Below are 21,968 nucleotides of genomic sequence, written 5' to 3' on the forward strand. Positions count from 1 at the left end.
TAGTATGTTTCTTTATTGTATACTAGATGGCGGTAGCATCCATCCATCGCGGTTGGAAAAAGTAGTCGAATCTTGAGATTGAATTGAGTTTTAATGACGTTTCTCTATTTTTTTTAAGTTTAATGAAATTAAGCAACACAACACAACACAAATTGTTTATTTGAATTATCAATTCCAAATAAAATAACATATATAATCTTATACGTTGTATTCTTATATTCTTATACTGTTACGTTTAACCGTCCCTCCGCGACTTATTTATATATAAAAAAAAAAATAATAATAATAATAATAATAAATAATAATGTGAAGTAGACACTATTAATGGGTAGAAGATAGATGATAACTTCTAATGAACCTATTGTCGATTTTTATATTTCAAGTTAGGGTTTCACAGACAGACAGACAGACAGCCCGGTATGTAATATATACGTAGGTGTATAAAATATAAATCTCATATTTTTAGCACATTATTTTTTAAAGATATTTTAAAATGATGGCAATGATGTACAGTAGAAATATGAAATATGCGGGGGGCGGGGGCGGGGGGTAGTGCAATAGGTCTCCCTATTGTTTGCAACTTTTATTGCACCAACACATCTGGCAAAGGTGTAATTATTTTAGAATATTGTTTTGTCGGGCAGTCGGGCGGCGGAGGCGGAGGCGACGCTCCAGACGGGCCCGTGCGATTAACACGTATTAATTATTGTTATAGCGATTGGTAGACGACGACGACGACGACGACGAAGAAGAAGTGATCGCGACGGTGGTGGTGGTGTCGTACGGTACGGTGATTGTGGCGAAGAACGGCGGTGCTATACAGGTGTGATATGAATATATATATTTATTTATTTATTTATCGATTTATCTATTTGTCTATTTTTTGTATCTCTCGTGTGAAGTGCGCGCGTTCAACGAACTGATTGAGATGAGATGTGACGTGACGTGATGTGATGTGATGTGATGTGATGTGATGTACGATCAAGATGATCAGAGAGAATGTCTATCTATCTATATATCTCTAAGACTGAACTGTGAAGTGTTGTTTTCTAGGATCGCATTAATTAAGTGTCGCGACGGCTGTCGAGTTGCTAGCAAATAGGTAAGTTAATAATATGTATATCACTACTTTTTTTTTTTATATCTTTAACAACGTGCATTGCATACATACAGGCATTATACCAACACATGATACTAACAAAATGCACGTAAATACTATATATATATATATACAATATATATATATACAAATAGTTCAAAAACGTTTCCTTGGAAAGCTTTGCAATCGTCTACGCTTGCCTGGCGTGCCGCCGTGCCTACTATTGCACGTGTACAAACGTGTGCTTATAGCAAGCTTATTTCAAGTTTATTTATATAAAATATTTAACTTTTATAATATACATACATCTTTGCGTATATACCCCTAGCGTTGCTGTCTCGCTCTTACAACTTAATTACAAATATCTATTGATGTGTGGTTTAAGTTTTTATTTTGTTTATTACTGTTCTGTACTGTTTTTGATATTTTTAATATATAATCATATTTTTTAGGCATACACGTTGATTTAGAATATGTATATGTTTCGACAAAATAGGTAATCTCTTATTATTTATTTATTTATTTAATTATATATAAGTAATTTTATTATTACTACCTTTTCACGTTTATTTATCGATTGAAACTCTCAACTTCGGTTTCGCGAAACATATGTTAGCCCTGAAAAGGGCTTTTTGTGTGGCGTGTTTGTGCGTGTTGTTGTGTGTGTGTGTATACATACAACATCGACACAACCGACCAACTTGTGATGCGTTCGTCGCTCTTCCGTCCGGTGGCCGACCCTCCTCCTCCTCCTCCTCCTTCTTCTTCTTACCGGTGATCAGCGCACGCGAACACAGTGCGGCGGCTCGTGCGTATTGAACGTGGATTGTCGCGTTCACTTCTTGGAAGCGGCCGATGCCTTTTTAGCGGTGGCGGCCTTCGATTTGGGCGCGGCGGCTGCTGCCTTCTTCGGTTTGGGTGCTTTAGGTTTTTTGGTCGGTGGTTTCGCGCTCCTCTTCGCCTTGGAAGCGGCGGCGGTGGTCGACGCGCCCTTGCCGGACGCTGCGGCGGAGGCGGCCGCGGAGCCGCGACCTTTCTTCGGAGCGGCCGACGCGGCCGGCTTCCTCTTGGCCGCAGCGGCTGCCTTCTTGTCTTTGGCGGTGCCACCCCTTCCGCCCGCCTTGGCGGGGGACGCGGTCTCGGCGGCCGCGGCGGCGGCCTTCTTGCTCCTGGCGCCCGCACTCGCGGCGGTCTTCTTGGCGGCTTGTGCGGTCGGCTTCTTCACCGATTTGGCCGCGGAGGACGCCGCCGCGGCGGAGCCCCTGCCGCCGGAGGAAGCGGAGGCGGCCGTCGCCTTCTTCGCCGCGCCGCCGCCGGTTCCCGACTTGCTGTCTATCTTGAACGAGCCCGATGCGCCCTTGCCCTTCGTCTGAATCAGGGTGCCGGAGGCGACCGCGCGCTTGAGATACTTTCTTATGAACGGCGCCAACCTCTCGGCGTCTAGGCTATAATTCGAGGCGATGTATTTCTTGATCGCCTGCAGGGACGATCCGCTCCTCTCCTTGAGCTCTTTGATCGCGCTGTTGACCATGTCGGAAGTCTTGGGGTGCGTTGGTCTCGCCTTGGGTTTCTTCGCGGCGGCCGCCGCCGCTGCCGCTTTTGGTGCCTTCTTGGCGGGCGTCGCCGGCGCGGGTGTCTCCGATGCTACTGCTGTGTCGGCCATTTTTTTTATTTTTATTAACAATTAATTAGACACTTAACAACGTTAACACGTAAATTAACGAGTTTTTAATATATTGTAAAATTGTAGTGAATGTACAACAATGCTAAGAGTGCGCGGCGCTAGTGAGCGCCTGCCAGACGAATCAGTATACCGCGACGAGAGCTTCGTCAACTATATGCGTTTTCTCGTATTCGGCGTGGAAACTTTTCACTAACACGTCTCAGTTTGATCGGATTTTTTCCAATATATAATCGAGAAATTGCACAAAATCTCTATTCTAATTAGACTTTATGATATCCGCGACCGGTCACGACTTCGAGTCGCCCTGCAGGCGTTGGCGTGCGTTAGGTATCGACTTTTAAAGTTTGTTATTGTCGACTCGCGCGCGTACCGTTAACTTTAAATTGACAATTAAACAATTAAATCAAACGGTATTCGCACGTGCGATGTCTCCCGTTGAACGTCAAGATTCCAAGGTTCAACGGGATCCGTTCGTTTAGACAATATATTAAGATTACGATTGATTTTATCGCATCGAATGCGGCATGTTGTAGAACAGCACCACTCTCCGAGACGAGGCCGTAGAGGCGCGCGTTCTCTTCGCTCCGTAACACACAATATAAGTTTATTAATAAAATATATATTGGTAAAAGGTTGATGATAATATAACAAAAGATGTAAATAAGAAAATTTCATTAGCCCAGGAGCGATTCGGTCGCGACCTGCGGCCGTTTAGGTTAGACGTATATCTATATTGTTAATTTTCATAATATATCATATGTATATTATTATCAAAATCTCAATTACGCTATATTACGACGTGATTGTTAAAGCCGTACCGTACCGTGTACCTACTTTACATACTAAGTACATACGAAGACTTTATATTATTATCACGCTACACGTAACGTGTATGTAGGTATGTAGATAGTTAGCTTTAGATATCTATAGGGAAATGTAGCGGTTTTGCATTCGATATTAATTTTCCATCTATTAAATATAAACATGTACATACCAATATATATTGGTATATTAATTAATTTTAGGTGACGTTTAGTCGTTGTGATAACGTTTTATTTTTATTATCGAAACATATGCGGCCCTGAAAAGGGCCTTTTTATTGTTGTTGAAAAATACATAAAGTTAGGTAGGTAGGTAGGTAGGTATATATCAGTGGATATACGACCGAACCCAACTTAACCTCCGAAACCGTAGAGGGTGCGGCCCTGGCGCTTCAGAGCGTACACGACGTCCATTGCGGTGACGGTCTTCCTCTTGGCGTGCTCCGTGTAGGTTACCGCGTCGCGGATGACGTTCTCGAGGAAAACCTTGAGAACACCGCGGGTCTCCTCGTATATGAGACCGGAGATACGTTTCACGCCACCCCTGCGCGCCAGACGTCGAATCGCAGGCTTGGTGATACCCTGGATGTTATCACGGAGCACCTTCCTGTGCCGCTTCGCGCCACCTTTTCCCAATCCCTTTCCTCCCTTACCGCGACCGGTCATTGTGAACCAGCGAGTTTCGAATTGAAAACTGAGTGAATTTAAGAATCAACCAACACTGCGTACGTGCCTCACGTACTACGTTCACTGTTCGAATGCGCTTCGCGCCGATTAACTCGCGGTTTATATAGAGAAATGCCCGAACCTCGAATATATATAAGGCGGCAGTTGTCCGAGGGGTGGGGGGGGGGGGGTATCGGTCGGTCGGTTTGTAGAGATATTCGTCCTTTAATGTTATTTTCGTTGTCGGTTACGTATGTATAATATATAATAACTACATAAATAATCAAAATGAACCCTCCAAATATGTCTACAAACTACAAACGGTAAAGACGTAATACGCAAACAAAAAAATCAATAAAAACAATTAACAAAATTATTAAACTCAGTCAACGCAACGCAACCTTAAGTGGTGCCATAAATATGTACTTAAATAATAATAAAAAATATTTATTATTATTGTGGGCGTGAGGTACTTATTGTTTTCTAAGAAACAATGTAACAATAGTGTAAAATATAGACGCATAATAGAAAATAATATATATATATATATATATATTTTTATTTTTATTTTGTATTCTATTTCTTTTAAAACCTGTTTGTTACCGGACAGACGGTGCGATTGGTCTGTTTAGTCAAAATTTTGTAAATCGTAAAACAATTGATTAATAATTTTCTATCAGTTCATTACTTTTTTTTTATTTTATTTTAAAAGTTTTACGTTTTAATCGTTCGACACGTGATGTCTGTCTGACTGTGGCACTACTGTTGAGTGTGCACAATTAGATGCATCATTTGAATCATATGCGGCCCTGAAAAGGGCCTTTTGTTGTAGTAATAATAATAATAATAATAATATGTTATGTTATGTATACATATTACGCAAAATTAAGCACGCTCGCCGCGAATGCGTCTCGCCAGTTGGATGTCCTTGGGCATGATCGTCACTCGCTTGGCGTGAATGGCGCACAGGTTGGTGTCCTCGAAGAGACCCACCAGATACGCCTCGCTCGCCTCCTGAAGCGCCATCACGGCGGAGCTCTGGAACCTGAGGTCGGTCTTGAAGTCCTGCGCAATCTCCCTCACCAGACGTTGGAACGGCAACTTGCGGATCAACAGCTCGGTACTCTTCTGGTAGCGACGGATCTCTCTCAGCGCGACGGTGCCGGGCCTGTAACGGTGAGGCTTCTTCACGCCGCCGGTGGCGGGAGCGCTCTTGCGGGCCGCCTTGGTGGCGAGCTGCTTTCGCGGCGCCTTACCGCCGGTGGACTTACGGGCTGTCTGCTTTGTACGTGCCATTACGACGACTGCTCGAACTCGCTCACTAACTAACTCAACTCTAAAATTATACGATCACGATCGACACGTCCGTCGCGTATCAACTGTGGTGATGATATAAACCGCGTTCACGCGCGGAGAGCGCCTTTATATATAAAATCGAAAAGAGCTCGGGGGTAAGGACGGGTTTGCCGTGCGTGACAAAAAAAGAAGCGTACCTATGTGAATGAAATTGTTTATAACATAATAATAAATATATATTATCACTGGTCGGTCGGTCAGCGGATAACATTTATGCATGCATAATATATAATTATACTTATATACATACAATGTATGTGTTTTGTTTTGATTTTTCTTTATAGGTGTAGGTTAACTACTAAAGCCGACATGTTATTTAATAATACATTTTCATGGTAGATTTTATGTCAAATGTTTACTAGATATGTGGTGTATTTAGAGAGTATTTATTTATTTATTTATTTATAGTTTTTTACGCTTGTCGTTGATACTATGTGGTCTCTACGGACTCTTCGGATATATATTGTGGCCCTGAAAAGGGCCGTTTGTTTGGTTGGTTGGTTGGTACTTGATGGTACTATGATGATGATGATTATTATTATTGTCAATCGCTCTCATTATGATATAATATAATAAGAGAAATCGCCGGCGCTGAGACGACGCGGCGTCTGGATGACGTGTTCGTCTCCTACGTTGCGTACGTCACCGCCGTTGTCCCACCCCGCCGCGACGCTCACTTGGAGCTGGTGTACTTGGTGACGGCCTTGGTGCCCTCGCTGACGGCGTGCTTGGCGAGCTCGCCGGGCAGCAGGAGCCTCACGGAGGTCTGCACCTCGCGGGACGTGATCGTCGAACGCTTGTTGTAGTGAGCGAGACGAGACGCCTCAGCCGCGATCCTCTCGAAGATGTCGTTCACGAACGAGTTCATGATTGACATCGCCTTCGAAGAGATACCGGTGTCGGGATGCACCTGCTTGAGCACCTTGTAGATGTAAATGGCGTAGCTCTCCTTCCTCTTGTGCTTCTTTTTCTTTTTGTCCGATTTGGATATGTTCTTCTGTGCCTTGCCGGACTTCTTGGCCGCCTTGCCGCTGGTCTTTGGTGGCATAGTGAACGCGAGATGCGAGATGCGAGAGTTGAGAGAATGTATCGACTACTGCACACACCACACGAGAATAGCTTTTTTAAAAAATTTTTCGTCACTTCAGTATACTTCACTTTGAAAGTGTTCTTGCAACCGGTCCGGAGTTACATGGTATACGTTTCGCGGCGGCCAATCGATCGCGTCGTTACCGTTAGAACGCCGCGTGTTGGGACACGAGAGGGGGGGGGGGGGGTGAACGGCGCCGTCGAATTTTTTTTTTTTTTTTTTTTTTTTTTGAAGAAGGAATCTCGCTGTTGGCCTTAAGGGCCTTTACAGCTCAGCTCGGGCTGTTTTGGCGAGCGTAGCTCGACCAGAATGGCGTTTTATCCCGCGGCTAGCGCAAGGGCGTCTCCTGTGAGACTCGAACCTCGGCTTGGGCCGTCGCGGGGCGGTCAATCGCCTGAAGGGCAGGACGGAAGCTCACTGTAGTGAGCGAAGTGCGAAGTAAAGGTCCTCGCCTTCCCCGGTGAAGGCGGTTTTTTACCCTAATCTGAGATTGGCTATTTTTATTATTGGCCGCGCGGGCGGCATTTAATTTATTGTTTGCTACAGTAATTGGATCGTCCGGATCCGTTAGTATGTGTCGAGGCCTCCTGCGAGCCTTTTTTGTCGGGAAGGGGTAATAGTTGATGCTATTACGCACCAGCGGATTGGGATGGTGTTTAGCCTTGTCAAAGTGGCGTGTGGACGCCAACTTCATCCATTGGGCTATGGTAGGGAGCTCCAGGTCATGGTGGAGATCGACGTTTCTCACATAGAAGGGCGCACCGGTCGCGATTCTCATGAATCGCGACTGAAGCACCTGTAGTCGGTGTATATAGGAGGGGGCACAATGCGCAAAGACTACGCTAGCGTATGTCATGCACGGTCGGATGCAGGCCTTGTACAGGGTGACCTTGTGTCTTAGAGACATTTGACTCCTTTTATTTAGGAGGAAATGAAGGCGAGAGAGGACAAAATGTGCCTTCTTGCGAACGGCGGCTATGTGCTTTCGGAAAGACATGCCGCTATCGAGCGTGACTCCTAGATATTTAACGGACTTTTGCCATGGAATGGCTTGCCCGTATAGGGTTACCTCTGTCTTGAGGTGAAATTTATCCCTAGCGATAGCACCGGGGTTGCCCCTGGCAAAGAGAACTGCTACGCTTTTCTCGGGATTTATTTGGAAGCCCCATTTCCGAAACCATTCGCCTAACGACGTGGTAGCGGTCTGGAGTCTGTCCACAATGACACCTCTATCTTTATGGGTGGTATAGAGAGCGGTGTCATCGGCATAGAGGGCTAGCTCCACATTGGGAGCCCTAGGGATGTCGCCGGTATACAGCGTGAACAGAAGGGGCGAGAGGACCGAGCCCTGAGGGACTCCGGCCATGATGGGGCGAGGAGACGATAGCGTTCCTTCTACGCGATAGCGCATTGAGCGGTCGGACAAGAAGTCGTGTACGATACGCACGAGTCTTAGTGGCACATTAAGGTGGTAGAGCTTGTAAACCAAGCCGTTGTGCCAGACCTTGTCGAAAGCTTTCGCTATGTCGAAGAAGAGCGCACCCGTGGCTCTCGGTTTCAGGGAGCTATTCATCCCGGAGAGGATGTGCTCCGTGATTCGATGGACTTGATGAACGCACGAGTGGGCCGGCCTGAAGCCAAACTGCTCATCGGGAATGAGCCCCTTATCTAGGGCAAAGTCTAGGAGGCGCTTTTTAAGTACCTTCTCGTAAAGCTTGCTAAGCGTATTGAGAAGGCTGATAGGGCGGTAACTGGTGGGGTTGTTACGGGGTTTGCCTGGTTTGTGAATACCAATGACAATGGCCTCTTTCCACTGCGCCGGGAAGGTGCAGTTTTCAAGGAGGCAATTGAAAATGGACACTAGTAGGCATATCAGATGGGGCGGGAGGCACCGGAGGACCTTGTTCGAGATGGCGTCGAGACCTGGAGATTTACGAGGCAGTGAACTCTTTATTAGAGTTTTGACCTCGGCGATCGACGTAGGAGGGAGCGGCTCGGGAGGGAGGGGCAGTGCTACGATGCGTTCGACCTCGCGGTTCACGTGTTCGACGTGCGCCGGGTCGCTATGATCGAGATACGGGGTGCACTGCTCCACTAGGTTGACGGCTAAGCACTCGGCTTTTTCGTCGTCGTCGAATGCGTCAGGCAGATTTGAACGCTTGAGAGGGGGCAAGGACGCCACCGTGTCGGTTTTAAGGGAACGCGCGAGAGACCAATAGGCCGTGTGCGAAGGTGACAATTCGCTGGTAAGACGGTCCCAGCGTTCGTTTCTAATTTCCCGCATGCGCTCTTTGACTCGGCGCTGCGAGGCGCGGAGTGCTCTGCGGTTTTCGTCGGTCGGTGCTCTGGCGAAGGCGCGAGTCGCCGCGTTCTTCTCGGTCAACAGACGCCTCGCGTCCGGGGGAAGCTCCCAGCGTTGAGCGAACTCATCTGGGACCTTCCGGGACGACTCGGCGACCTTGGTCTGAATGTGATTAGTGACCGAGGAGATCGCGTCTAACGCGTGAGCGGACGAGACTAAATTGTCGGGGACATTTGGGAGGGCAGAGGTGTCGGCGGGCTTGAGGGCCTCGTCTAACTTCTGCCAGTCGACAATGGACTTGAACCTCTTCTCTCGAGTGTTAGGAGGGCCGAATTCAAAGTGAACCGGGAAGTGGTCCGAGTCTAACTCGTGTAACGTCTCTACGCTTCGCGGCTGTAGTGCCACGTTACGTAAAACCGCTACGTCTATGACGTCCGTTGAGAGAAGGCCGTTGCCTGTTATGCCACGGCGAGTCGGTTGTATGGGGGCAATGACGTTGAAATTGAGCACGTCTATAAGCCTATTGAGGGCTAACCCATTAGGGTTTTGTTTTGAACTATTCCAGTCCCCGTGTTTGCTATTGAGATCCCCGACTAATAAGACCGAGGGGCCCATCGCAAACAGGGTTCTGAGATCGCTCTCTAGTATGACCTTGGCGGGAGGGAGGTACACCGACGCGATAATAATCGGCTGATGGCCGGTCATGGCTACGCGCAACACAGAGCACTCTATGTTGGTAAGGGAGGGCGGGTCTAACGGCGAGCAGTGAAGCGCTCGTCTATAATAAATGAGCGTACCGCCTTTCGCCGTAGGTCGGTCGTTTCGCACTACGTTGTAATTTGCGAATCTGGGAGCGCGAACGCTGGGCTTGAGGAAAGATTCCTGTACTAGGAAAATATCTATTTGGTGGCGAACGAGGAAATCTCGAACCAAATCTGCCTGCGGCTTGAAACCGTTTGCATTGAAAGTCACCACGGACAGTGATCGGGCCTTGATCCTAGACGTGGTCGTAGCTATTGCGGTGTGGTGGAGTCTGCAAATTGTCGCACGGACTTAAGGAGCTGGACGTGCTCGATTACGAGTTGCTTCTTGTCTTCCGCGTTGTTGGCGGATTTGAAAGCCTCGGAGAAGGCGACAAGAGCGTCGATGTCTAGCGCGTCTACGATACTAAACGCGAGATTTAAGGCGTCGCGGACCTTTTCTGATTCCGCGGCGGCCTCAGCCGTGTGGCTGAGGGCTTTAGCCGGAGGGCTCACCTTGCGTGTGGGCCTCTCCGTTATGACGGGGGTCGGCGCCGGCGCCTGGGAAGGCTTTACGGCTGCCGATTTTGTTGGCAGAGGCGGGAAGGCCTCTGACGTGAGCTGGGGAGGGCCCTCCGTAACGGGGGGCTTGGTCCAGGCACTATTCCTAGGAGGTGGGGCCGGCACGTACGTGGGCTTTGCTCCCGCGCCACGACGGACCGCATCGCGCCCCGCCGTGCGCCCAGACGCCGGCCTATGCGCCTTGGGGGCACGAGGGCACCCGCGATAATTCGCTGGGTGGCCCTGTTGCCCGCAAAGCACGCACGCCGGCGGCTCAGCGCACGGAAGCGTTCTTTTGCAGTCCGCCGTGCCGTGGTCGCCTAGGCACTTTACGCACCGTGCCCTAGCGAAACAGTTACGGGCCGCATGCCCGTAGAGTTGACAGCGGTGACACTGTCGTGTGAAGGAGTGTTTGAGGGGGGTTTCAACCCTCAGCCCCGAGAGCTTGCAACACTCTCTCAGGCTAAATATCTTTTTCCCACTCGGGGTGGGATCGAGGACAACGAGTACCATGTCGTACTCTTCTTTCGTTGTTCTCTTGAGCATGCGGAATACATCCCTTACGGGGTATCCCTGCTCAGTGAGGTCCGATTGGACTATCCCGGAGTCTATCTCCTTTGGGATGCCCTTAATGACTACCCTTAGGACGCGCTCCTCGGGTAGGGGGAAGGTGTGGCCACCGATACCTTCAGAGCGAAGGTATGAAGTTAGAAAGCGGTGGTGATCAGATGAAAAGACCTGAACGCAAAGGTTATCCCTTAGCGTTCGGGCCTTGTAATTTATCGACTTTGTGTCGAGAATTTTTGATAGGGTCGGCCAGGCGCCCTTGTCCCTAACGTATACGGGCGGGGGGGGTTTTAATGCGGTCCGCGGGGGCGGGGGGCGCAGGTTTTCCCGATAAGAGGGAACTAAGATCCCTCTTCGGAGGGTTGGCGGCTTGAGTGGGCCTTTTGGCGGGGGGACCGCCGTTGGCCGAACGCTTCTTCTTCCGGCCGACGGTTTGAAAGCCGTCGCTCTCGGAAGATGAATTTTGTGCGGCTTCGTCGGCCGCTAACGCCGGAGTGGATTGGGTCGACATGACCGATGACGGGCGTGAATTTAAATCCGTGATCGCGACGGTGGTGGTGGTGTCGTACGGTACGGTGATTGTGGCGAAGAACGGCGGTGCTATACAGGTGTGATATGAATATATATATTTATTTATTTATTTATCGATTTATCTATTTGTCTATTTTTTGTATCTCTCGTGTGAAGTGCGCGCGTTCAACGAACTGATTGAGATGAGATGTGACGTGACGTGATGTGATGTGATGTGATGTGATGTGATGTACGATCAAGATGATCAGAGAGAATGTCTATCTATCTATATATCTCTAAGACTGAACTGTGAAGTGTTGTTTTCTAGGATCGCATTAATTAAGTGTCGCGACGGCTGTCGAGTTGCTAGCAAATAGGTAAGTTAATAATATGTATATCACTACTTTTTTTTTTTATATCTTTAACAACGTGCATTGCATACATACAGGCATTATACCAACACATGATACTAACAAAATGCACGTAAATACTATATATATATATATACAATATATATATATACAAATAGTTCAAAAACGTTTCCTTGGAAAGCTTTGCAATCGTCTACGCTTGCCTGGCGTGCCGCCGTGCCTACTATTGCACGTGTACAAACGTGTGCTTATAGCAAGCTTATTTCAAGTTTATTTATATAAAATATTTAACTTTTATAATATACATACATCTTTGCGTATATACCCCTAGCGTTGCTGTCTCGCTCTTACAACTTAATTACAAATATCTATTGATGTGTGGTTTAAGTTTTTATTTTGTTTATTACTGTTCTGTACTGTTTTTGATATTTTTAATATATAATCATATTTTTTAGGCATACACGTTGATTTAGAATATGTATATGTTTCGACAAAATAGGTAATCTCTTATTATTTATTTATTTATTTAATTATATATAAGTAATTTTATTATTACTACCTTTTCACGTTTATTTATCGATTGAAACTCTCAACTTCGGTTTCGCGAAACATATGTTAGCCCTGAAAAGGGCTTTTTGTGTGGCGTGTTTGTGCGTGTTGTTGTGTGTGTGTGTATACATACAACATCGACACAACCGACCAACTTGTGATGCGTTCGTCGCTCTTCCGTCCGGTGGCCGACCCTCCTCCTCCTCCTCCTCCTTCTTCTTCTTACCGGTGATCAGCGCACGCGAACACAGTGCGGCGGCTCGTGCGTATTGAACGTGGATTGTCGCGTTCACTTCTTGGAAGCGGCCGATGCCTTTTTAGCGGTGGCGGCCTTCGATTTGGGCGCGGCGGCTGCTGCCTTCTTCGGTTTGGGTGCTTTAGGTTTTTTGGTCGGTGGTTTCGCGCTCCTCTTCGCCTTGGAAGCGGCGGCGGTGGTCGACGCGCCCTTGCCGGACGCTGCGGCGGAGGCGGCCGCGGAGCCGCGACCTTTCTTCGGAGCGGCCGACGCGGCCGGCTTCCTCTTGGCCGCAGCGGCTGCCTTCTTGTCTTTGGCGGTGCCACCCCTTCCGCCCGCCTTGGCGGGGGACGCGGTCTCGGCGGCCGCGGCGGCGGCCTTCTTGCTCCTGGCGCCCGCACTCGCGGCGGTCTTCTTGGCGGCTTGTGCGGTCGGCTTCTTCACCGATTTGGCCGCGGAGGACGCCGCCGCGGCGGAGCCCCTGCCGCCGGAGGAAGCGGAGGCGGCCGTCGCCTTCTTCGCCGCGCCGCCGCCGGTTCCCGACTTGCTGTCTATCTTGAACGAGCCCGATGCGCCCTTGCCCTTCGTCTGAATCAGGGTGCCGGAGGCGACCGCGCGCTTGAGATACTTTCTTATGAACGGCGCCAACCTCTCGGCGTCTAGGCTATAATTCGAGGCGATGTATTTCTTGATCGCCTGCAGGGACGATCCGCTCCTCTCCTTGAGCTCTTTGATCGCGCTGTTGACCATGTCGGAAGTCTTGGGGTGCGTTGGTCTCGCCTTGGGTTTCTTCGCGGCGGCCGCCGCCGCTGCCGCTTTTGGTGCCTTCTTGGCGGGCGTCGCCGGCGCGGGTGTCTCCGATGCTACTGCTGTGTCGGCCATTTTTTTTATTTTTATTAACAATTAATTAGACACTTAACAACGTTAACACGTAAATTAACGAGTTTTTAATATATTGTAAAATTGTAGTGAATGTACAACAATGCTAAGAGTGCGCGGCGCTAGTGAGCGCCTGCCAGACGAATCAGTATACCGCGACGAGAGCTTCGTCAACTATATGCGTTTTCTCGTATTCGGCGTGGAAACTTTTCACTAACACGTCTCAGTTTGATCGGAATTTTTCCAATATATAATCGAGAAATTGCACAAAATCTCTATTCTAATTAGACTTTATGATATCCGCGACCGGTCACGACTTCGAGTCGCCCTGCAGGCGTTGGCGTGCGTTAGGTATCGACTTTTAAAGTTTGTTATTGTCGACTCGCGCGCGTACCGTTAACTTTAAATTGACAATTAAACAATTAAATCAAACGGTATTCGCACGTGCGATGTCTCCCGTTGAACGTCAAGATTCCAAGGTTCAACGGGATCCGTTCGTTTAGACAATATATTAAGATTACGATTGATTTTATCGCATCGAATGCGGCATGTTGTAGAACAGCACCACTCTCCGAGACGAGGCCGTAGAGGCGCGCGTTCTCTTCGCTCCGTAACACACAATATAAGTTTATTAATAAAATATATATTGGTAAAAGGTTGATGATAATATAACAAAAGATGTAAATAAGAAAATTTCATTAGCCCAGGAGCGATTCGGTCGCGACCTGCGGCCGTTTAGGTTAGACGTATATCTATATTGTTAATTTTCATAATATATCATATGTATATTATTATCAAAATCTCAATTACGCTATATTACGACGTGATTGTTAAAGCCGTACCGTACCGTGTACCTACTTTACATACTAAGTACATACGAAGACTTTATATTATTATCACGCTACACGTAACGTGTATGTAGGTATGTAGATAGTTAGCTTTAGATATCTATAGGGAAATGTAGCGGTTTTGCATTCGATATTAATTTTCCATCTATTAAATATAAACATGTACATACCAATATATATTGGTATATTAATTAATTTTAGGTGACGTTTAGTCGTTGTGATAACGTTTTATTTTTATTATCGAAACATATGCGGCCCTGAAAAGGGCCTTTTTATTGTTGTTGAAAAATACATAAAGTTAGGTAGGTAGGTAGGTAGGTATATATCAGTGGATATACGACCGAACCCAACTTAACCTCCGAAACCGTAGAGGGTGCGGCCCTGGCGCTTCAGAGCGTACACGACGTCCATTGCGGTGACGGTCTTCCTCTTGGCGTGCTCCGTGTAGGTTACCGCGTCGCGGATGACGTTCTCGAGGAAAACCTTGAGAACACCGCGGGTCTCCTCGTATATGAGACCGGAGATACGTTTCACGCCACCCCTGCGCGCCAGACGTCGAATCGCAGGCTTGGTGATACCCTGGATGTTATCACGGAGCACCTTCCTGTGCCGCTTCGCGCCACCTTTTCCCAATCCCTTTCCTCCCTTACCGCGACCGGTCATTGTGAACCAGCGAGTTTCGAATTGAAAACTGAGTGAATTTAAGAATCAACCAACACTGCGTACGTGCCTCACGTACTACGTTCACTGTTCGAATGCGCTTCGCGCCGATTAACTCGCGGTTTATATAGAGAAATGCCCGAACCTCGAATATATATAAGGCGGCAGTTGTCCGAGGGGTGGGGGGGGGGGGGGTATCGGTCGGTCGGTTTGTAGAGATATTCGTCCTTTAATGTTATTTTCGTTGTCGGTTACGTATGTATAATATATAATAACTACATAAATAATCAAAATGAACCCTCCAAATATGTCTACAAACTACAAACGGTAAAGACGTAATACGCAAACAAAAAAATCAATAAAAACAATTAACAAAATTATTAAACTCAGTCAACGCAACGCAACCTTAAGTGGTGCCATAAATATGTACTTAAATAATAATAAAAAATATTTATTATTATTGTGGGCGTGAGGTACTTATTGTTTTCTAAGAAACAATGTAACAATAGTGTAAAATATAGACGCATAATAGAAAATAATATATATATATATATATATATTTTTATTTTTATTTTGTATTCTATTTCTTTTAAAACCTGTTTGTTACCGGACAGACGGTGCGATTGGTCTGTTTAGTCAAAATTTTGTAAATCGTAAAACAATTGATTAATAATTTTCTATCAGTTCATTACTTTTTTTTTATTTTATTTTAAAAGTTTTACGTTTTAATCGTTCGACACGTGATGTCTGTCTGACTGTGGCACTACTGTTGAGTGTGCACAATTAGATGCATCATTTGAATCATATGCGGCCCTGAAAAGGGCCTTTTGTTGTAGTAATAATAATAATAATAATAATATGTTATGTTATGTATACATATTACGCAAAATTAAGCACGCTCGCCGCGAATGCGTCTCGCCAGTTGGATGTCCTTGGGCATGATCGTCACTCGCTTGGCGTGAATGGCGCACAGGTTGGTGTCCTCGAAGAGACCCACCAGATACGCCTCGCTCGCCTCCTGAAGCGCCATCACGGCGGAGCTCTGGAACCTGAGGTCGGTCTTGAAGTCCTGCGCAATCTCCCTCACCAGACGTTGGAACGGCAACTTGCGGATCAACAGCTCGGTACTCTTCTGGTAGCGACGGATCTCTCTCAGCGCGACGGTGCCGGGCCTGTAACGGTGAGGCTTCTTCACGCCGCCGGTGGCGGGAGCGCTCTTGCGGGCCGCCTTGGTGGCGAGCTGCTTTCGCGGCGCCTTACCGCCGGTGGACTTACGGGCTGTCTGCTTTGTACGTGCCATTACGACGACTGCTCGAACTCGCTCACTAACTAACTCAACTCTAAAATTATACGATCACGATCGACACGTCCGTCGCGTATCAACTGTGGTGATGATATAAACCGCGTTCACGCGCGGAGAGCGCCTTTATATATAAAATCGAAAAGAGCTCGGGGGTAAGGACGGGTTTGCCGTGCGTGACAAAAAAAGAAGCGTACCTATGTGAATGAAATTGTTTATAACATAATAATAAATATATATTATCACTGGTCGGTCGGTCAGCGGATAACATTTATGCATGCATAATATATAATTATACTTATATACATACAATGTATGTGTTTTGTTTTGATTTTTCTTTATAGGTGTAGGTTAACTACTAAAGCCGACATGTTATTTAATAATACATTTTCATGGTAGATTTTATGTCAAATGTTTACTAGATATGTGGTGTATTTAGAGAGTATTTATTTATTTATTTATTTATAGTTTTTTACGCTTGTCGTTGATACTATGTGGTCTCTACGGACTCTTCGGATATATATTGTGGCCCTGAAAAGGGCCGTTTGTTTGGTTGGTTGGTTGGTACTTGATGGTACTATGATGATGATGATTATTATTATTGTCAATCGCTCTCATTATGATATAATATAATAAGAGAAATCGCCGGCGCTGAGACGACGCGGCGTCTGGATGACGTGTTCGTCTCCTACGTTGCGTACGTCACCGCCGTTGTCCCACCCCGCCGCGACGCTCACTTGGAGCTGGTGTACTTGGTGACGGCCTTGGTGCCCTCGCTGACGGCGTGCTTGGCGAGCTCGCCGGGCAGCAGGAGCCTCACGGAGGTCTGCACCTCGCGGGACGTGATCGTCGAACGCTTGTTGTAGTGAGCGAGACGAGACGCCTCAGCCGCGATCCTCTCGAAGATGTCGTTCACGAACGAGTTCATGATTGACATCGCCTTCGAAGAGATACCGGTGTCGGGATGCACCTGCTTGAGCACCTTGTAGATGTAAATGGCGTAGCTCTCCTTCCTCTTGTGCTTCTTTTTCTTTTTGTCCGATTTGGATATGTTCTTCTGTGCCTTGCCGGACTTCTTGGCCGCCTTGCCGCTGGTCTTTGGTGGCATAGTGAACGCGAGATGCGAGATGCGAGAGTTGAGAGAATGTATCGACTACTGCACACACCACACGAGAATAGCTTTTTTAAAAAATTTTTCGTCACTTCAGTATACTTCACTTTGAAAGTGTTCTTGCAACCGGTCCGGAGTTACATGGTATACGTTTCGCGGCGGCCAATCGATCGCGTCGTTACCGTTAGAACGCCGCGTGTTGGGACACGAGAGGGGGGGGGGGGGGGGGAACGGCGCCGTCGAAGGGGGCGGGGCGTTGTATTATATGTGTATCTGTCTCTATCTCCGTCTCCCTCTCCCTCTGACACGATTTATTTATGGTTATTTAAAGTAAAATTTACAACAACAACAACAAAAAAAAAAATGTACATAACATAGTATGCATGTATTGTCTATTAAGTATTACTGATTGGATGATTGCGTAAGCGAGTAATTTCGAGCGTGTTATTATTATTAAGTATGAAAAAGAAATGAAAAAAAAATTGCGAGATTTATCTATTGGTTATTGTCTATATTATATTGTAGTATAGGTAATTTAATACTAATTTGATAGAAACAAATAATCATCTACTAATATTACATTTTGTCTGATGACCGTTTTTATATATCACAGTAGTAGTAGTAGTAGTAGTAGTAGTAGTAGTAGTAGTAGCAGTAGTAGTATACTTATAATAGATAATAATATGTAGGTAGGTATAATCTCGGTGAGATCAAAGTACGTATTATGTCGTTGAAACATTTATCTAACAAAAAATGGTGGTGGTACGGTTGCCACACCACCACCACCACCATCATTGCGTTTTAATGAATCATATTGCGGCCCTGAAAAGGGCCTTTTAGGTCGTTGCAATGACAACGATACGATTGTATTGTAATGTAATTTATGTCTTCTTCTCGGTCTTCTTGGGGAGAAGGACCGCCTGAATGTTAGGCAGTACACCGCCCTGTGCGATGGTCACGCCGGAGAGTAGCTTGTTGAGCTCCTCGTCGTTGCGTATGGCCAACTGCAGGTGACGCGGTATGATCCTGGTCTTTTTGTTGTCACGGGCCGCGTTACCGGCCAACTCGAGCACTTCGGCCGCCAGGTACTCCATAACGGCCGCAAGGTAGACCGGCGCACCGGCACCCACCCTCTCGGCGTAGTTGCCCTTCCTGAGCAGCCTGTGGATACGACCGACCGGGAACTGGAGACCTGCGCGGTTGGAACGCGACTTTGCCTTCCCCTTGACCTTGCCGCCCTTGCCACGTCCGGACATTTTGTATGATTGTTTGTTTGTACGTACACAACACGACACTACTCTACACAACTACTCGACAGCGAAACGGTAAGACTGGTGAGTGAGGTTTTTTTTTCCATAGCGACGAATTTGTTAAATATAAATTCCAACGGTATTTAACCAACCGGCCGGGTATGACAAACGACGAGGTCTACTTCTCTACGCTACTAAACGCGATTGGATGCCGGCCGAGCGAGCGAGCGATATTCAGAGAGATAGAGAGCGAGCGAGATGGGGAGGGCTGACTGACGTCCAGTACCGTATCTACGTATACATAATATTATGTAAAGAAAAAAAGTAGTATGTTTCTTTATTGTATACTAGATGGCGGTAGCATCCATCCATCGCGGTTGGAAAAAGTAGTCGAATCTTGAGATTGAATTGAGTTTTAATGACGTTTCTCTATTTTTTTTAAGTTTAATGAAATTAAGCAACACAACACAACACAAATTGTTTATTTGAATTATCAATTCCAAATAAAATAACATATATAATCTTATACGTTGTATTCTTATATTCTTATACTGTTACGTTTAACCGTCCCTCCGCGACTTATTTATATATAAAAAAAAAAATAATAATAATAATAATAATAAATAATAATGTGAAGTAGACACTATTAATGGGTAGAAGATAGATGATAACTTCTAATGAACCTATTGTCGATTTTTATATTTCAAGTTAGGGTTTCACAGACAGACAGACAGACAGCCCGGTATGTAATATATACGTAGGTGTATAAAATATAAATCTCATATTTTTAGCACATTATTTTTTAAAGATATTTTAAAATGATGGCAATGATGTACAGTAGAAATATGAAATATGCGGGGGGCGGGGGCGGGGGGTAGTGCAATAGGTCTCCCTATTGTTTGCAACTTTTATTGCACCAACACATCTGGCAAAGGTGTAATTATTTTAGAATATTGTTTTGTCGGGCAGTCGGGCGGCGGAGGCGGAGGCGACGCTCCAGACGGGCCCGTGCGATTAACACGTATTAATTATTGTTATAGCGATTGGTAGACGACGACGACGACGACGACGAAGAAGAAGTGATCGCGACGGTGGTGGTGGTGTCGTACGGTACGGTGATTGTGGCGAAGAACGGCGGTGCTATACAGGTGTGATATGAATATATATATTTATTTATTTATTTATCGATTTATCTATTTGTCTATTTTTTGTATCTCTCGTGTGAAGTGCGCGCGTTCAACGAACTGATTGAGATGAGATGTGACGTGACGTGATGTGATGTGATGTGATGTGATGTGATGTACGATCAAGATGATCAGAGAGAATGTCTATCTATCTATATATCTCTAAGACTGAACTGTGAAGTGTTGTTTTCTAGGATCGCATTAATTAAGTGTCGCGACGGCTGTCGAGTTGCTAGCAAATAGGTAAGTTAATAATATGTATATCACTACTTTTTTTTTTTATATCTTTAACAACGTGCATTGCATACATACAGGCATTATACCAACACATGATACTAACAAAATGCACGTAAATACTATATATATATATATACAATATATATATATACAAATAGTTCAAAAACGTTTCCTTGGAAAGCTTTGCAATCGTCTACGCTTGCCTGGCGTGCCGCCGTGCCTACTATTGCACGTGTACAAACGTGTGCTTATAGCAAGCTTATTTCAAGTTTATTTATATAAAATATTTAACTTTTATAATATACATACATCTTTGCGTATATACCCCTAGCGTTGCTGTCTCGCTCTTACAACTTAATTACAAATATCTATTGATGTGTGGTTTAAGTTTTTATTTTGTTTATTACTGTTCTGTACTGTTTTTGATATTTTTAATATATAATCATATTTTTTAGGCATACACGTTGATTTAGAATATGTATATGTTTCGACAAAATAGGTAATCTCTTATTATTTATTTATTTATTTAATTATATATAAGTAATTTTATTATTACTACCTTTTCACGTTTATTTATCGATTGAAACTCTCAACTTCGGTTTCGCGAAACATATGTTAGCCCTGAAAAGGGCTTTTTGTGTGGCGTGTTTGTGCGTGTTGTTGTGTGTGTGTGTATACATACAACATCGACACAACCGACCAACTTGTGATGCGTTCGTCGCTCTTCCGTCCGGTGGCCGACCCTCCTCCTCCTCCTCCTCCTTCTTCTTCTTACCGGTGATCAGCGCACGCGAACACAGTGCGGCGGCTCGTGCGTATTGAACGTGGATTGTCGCGTTCACTTCTTGGAAGCGGCCGATGCCTTTTTAGCGGTGGCGGCCTTCGATTTGGGCGCGGCGGCTGCTGCCTTCTTCGGTTTGGGTGCTTTAGGTTTTTTGGTCGGTGGTTTCGCGCTCCTCTTCGCCTTGGAAGCGGCGGCGGTGGTCGACGCGCCCTTGCCGGACGCTGCGGCGGAGGCGGCCGCGGAGCCGCGACCTTTCTTCGGAGCGGCCGACGCGGCCGGCTTCCTCTTGGCCGCAGCGGCTGCCTTCTTGTCTTTGGCGGTGCCACCCCTTCCGCCCGCCTTGGCGGGGGACGCGGTCTCGGCGGCCGCGGCGGCGGCCTTCTTGCTCCTGGCGCCCGCACTCGCGGCGGTCTTCTTGGCGGCTTGTGCGGTCGGCTTCTTCACCGATTTGGCCGCGGAGGACGCCGCCGCGGCGGAGCCCCTGCCGCCGGAGGAAGCGGAGGCGGCCGTCGCCTTCTTCGCCGCGCCGCCGCCGGTTCCCGACTTGCTGTCTATCTTGAACGAGCCCGATGCGCCCTTGCCCTTCGTCTGAATCAGGGTGCCGGAGGCGACCGCGCGCTTGAGATACTTTCTTATGAACGGCGCCAACCTCTCGGCGTCTAGGCTATAATTCGAGGCGATGTATTTCTTGATCGCCTGCAGGGACGATCCGCTCCTCTCCTTGAGCTCTTTGATCGCGCTGTTGACCATGTCGGAAGTCTTGGGGTGCGTTGGTCTCGCCTTGGGTTTCTTCGCGGCGGCCGCCGCCGCTGCCGCTTTTGGTGCCTTCTTGGCGGGCGTCGCCGGCGCGGGTGTCTCCGATGCTACTGCTGTGTCGGCCATTTTTTTTATTTTTATTAACAATTAATTAGACACTTAACAACGTTAACACGTAAATTAACGAGTTTTTAATATATTGTAAAATTGTAGTGAATGTACAACAATGCTAAGAGTGCGCGGCGCTAGTGAGCGCCTGCCAGACGAATCAGTATACCGCGACGAGAGCTTCGTCAACTATATGCGTTTTCTCGTATTCGGCGTGGAAACTTTTCACTAACACGTCTCAGTTTGATCGGAATTTTTCCAATATATAATCGAGAAATTGCACAAAATCTCTATTCTAAT

General features: G+C 46.6%; 9 protein-coding genes across 9 annotated transcripts; all 9 read right to left on the minus strand.

The window, feature by feature from the left end:
- Positions 1 to 1,553: 1,553 nt before the first annotated feature.
- LOC123717704 (late histone H1-like) lies at positions 1,554 to 2,848 on the minus strand. The gene has a single exon (XM_045673846.1). The coding sequence runs from the start codon at positions 2,760 to 2,762 to the stop codon at positions 1,935 to 1,937; it is 828 nt and encodes a 275-aa protein (XP_045529802.1). The 5' UTR covers positions 2,763 to 2,848; the 3' UTR covers positions 1,554 to 1,934.
- A 978-nt stretch (positions 2,849 to 3,826) lies between these two features.
- LOC123717724 (histone H4) lies at positions 3,827 to 4,349 on the minus strand. Its single transcript, XM_045673866.1, has one exon. It carries the CDS (start codon positions 4,268 to 4,270, stop codon positions 3,959 to 3,961), a length of 312 nt encoding a protein of 103 aa, XP_045529822.1. The 5' UTR covers positions 4,271 to 4,349; the 3' UTR covers positions 3,827 to 3,958.
- Positions 4,350 to 4,921: 572 nt separating this feature from the next.
- LOC123717734 (histone H3) lies at positions 4,922 to 5,618 on the minus strand. Its single transcript, XM_045673876.1, has one exon. It carries the CDS (start codon positions 5,564 to 5,566, stop codon positions 5,156 to 5,158), a length of 411 nt encoding a protein of 136 aa, XP_045529832.1. The 5' UTR covers positions 5,567 to 5,618; the 3' UTR covers positions 4,922 to 5,155.
- A 473-nt stretch (positions 5,619 to 6,091) lies between these two features.
- On the minus strand, positions 6,092 to 6,742 carry LOC123717710 (histone H2B). The gene has a single exon (XM_045673851.1). It carries the CDS (start codon positions 6,672 to 6,674, stop codon positions 6,300 to 6,302), a length of 375 nt encoding a protein of 124 aa, XP_045529807.1. The 5' UTR covers positions 6,675 to 6,742; the 3' UTR covers positions 6,092 to 6,299.
- Positions 6,743 to 12,224: 5,482 nt separating this feature from the next.
- LOC123717740 (late histone H1-like) lies at positions 12,225 to 13,519 on the minus strand. The gene has a single exon (XM_045673886.1). It carries the CDS (start codon positions 13,431 to 13,433, stop codon positions 12,606 to 12,608), a length of 828 nt encoding a protein of 275 aa, XP_045529842.1. The 5' UTR covers positions 13,434 to 13,519; the 3' UTR covers positions 12,225 to 12,605.
- Positions 13,520 to 14,497: 978 nt separating this feature from the next.
- On the minus strand, positions 14,498 to 15,020 carry LOC123717750 (histone H4). Its single transcript, XM_045673897.1, has one exon. It carries the CDS (start codon positions 14,939 to 14,941, stop codon positions 14,630 to 14,632), a length of 312 nt encoding a protein of 103 aa, XP_045529853.1. The 5' UTR covers positions 14,942 to 15,020; the 3' UTR covers positions 14,498 to 14,629.
- Positions 15,021 to 16,763: 1,743 nt separating this feature from the next.
- LOC123717744 (histone H2B) lies at positions 16,764 to 17,414 on the minus strand. The gene has a single exon (XM_045673890.1). The coding sequence runs from the start codon at positions 17,344 to 17,346 to the stop codon at positions 16,972 to 16,974; it is 375 nt and encodes a 124-aa protein (XP_045529846.1). The 5' UTR covers positions 17,347 to 17,414; the 3' UTR covers positions 16,764 to 16,971.
- Positions 17,415 to 18,163: 749 nt separating this feature from the next.
- Positions 18,164 to 18,678, minus strand: LOC123717747 (histone H2A). Its single transcript, XM_045673894.1, has one exon. It carries the CDS (start codon positions 18,603 to 18,605, stop codon positions 18,231 to 18,233), a length of 375 nt encoding a protein of 124 aa, XP_045529850.1. The 5' UTR covers positions 18,606 to 18,678; the 3' UTR covers positions 18,164 to 18,230.
- A 1,799-nt stretch (positions 18,679 to 20,477) lies between these two features.
- LOC123717741 (late histone H1-like) lies at positions 20,478 to 21,772 on the minus strand. The gene has a single exon (XM_045673887.1). It carries the CDS (start codon positions 21,684 to 21,686, stop codon positions 20,859 to 20,861), a length of 828 nt encoding a protein of 275 aa, XP_045529843.1. The 5' UTR covers positions 21,687 to 21,772; the 3' UTR covers positions 20,478 to 20,858.
- Between the last annotated feature and the right edge of the window lie 196 nt (positions 21,773 to 21,968).

Source organism: Pieris brassicae, chromosome 13 (assembly GCF_905147105.1).
Source record: "Pieris brassicae chromosome 13, ilPieBrab1.1, whole genome shotgun sequence".
NCBI classification, from domain to species: domain Eukaryota; kingdom Metazoa; phylum Arthropoda; class Insecta; order Lepidoptera; family Pieridae; genus Pieris; species Pieris brassicae.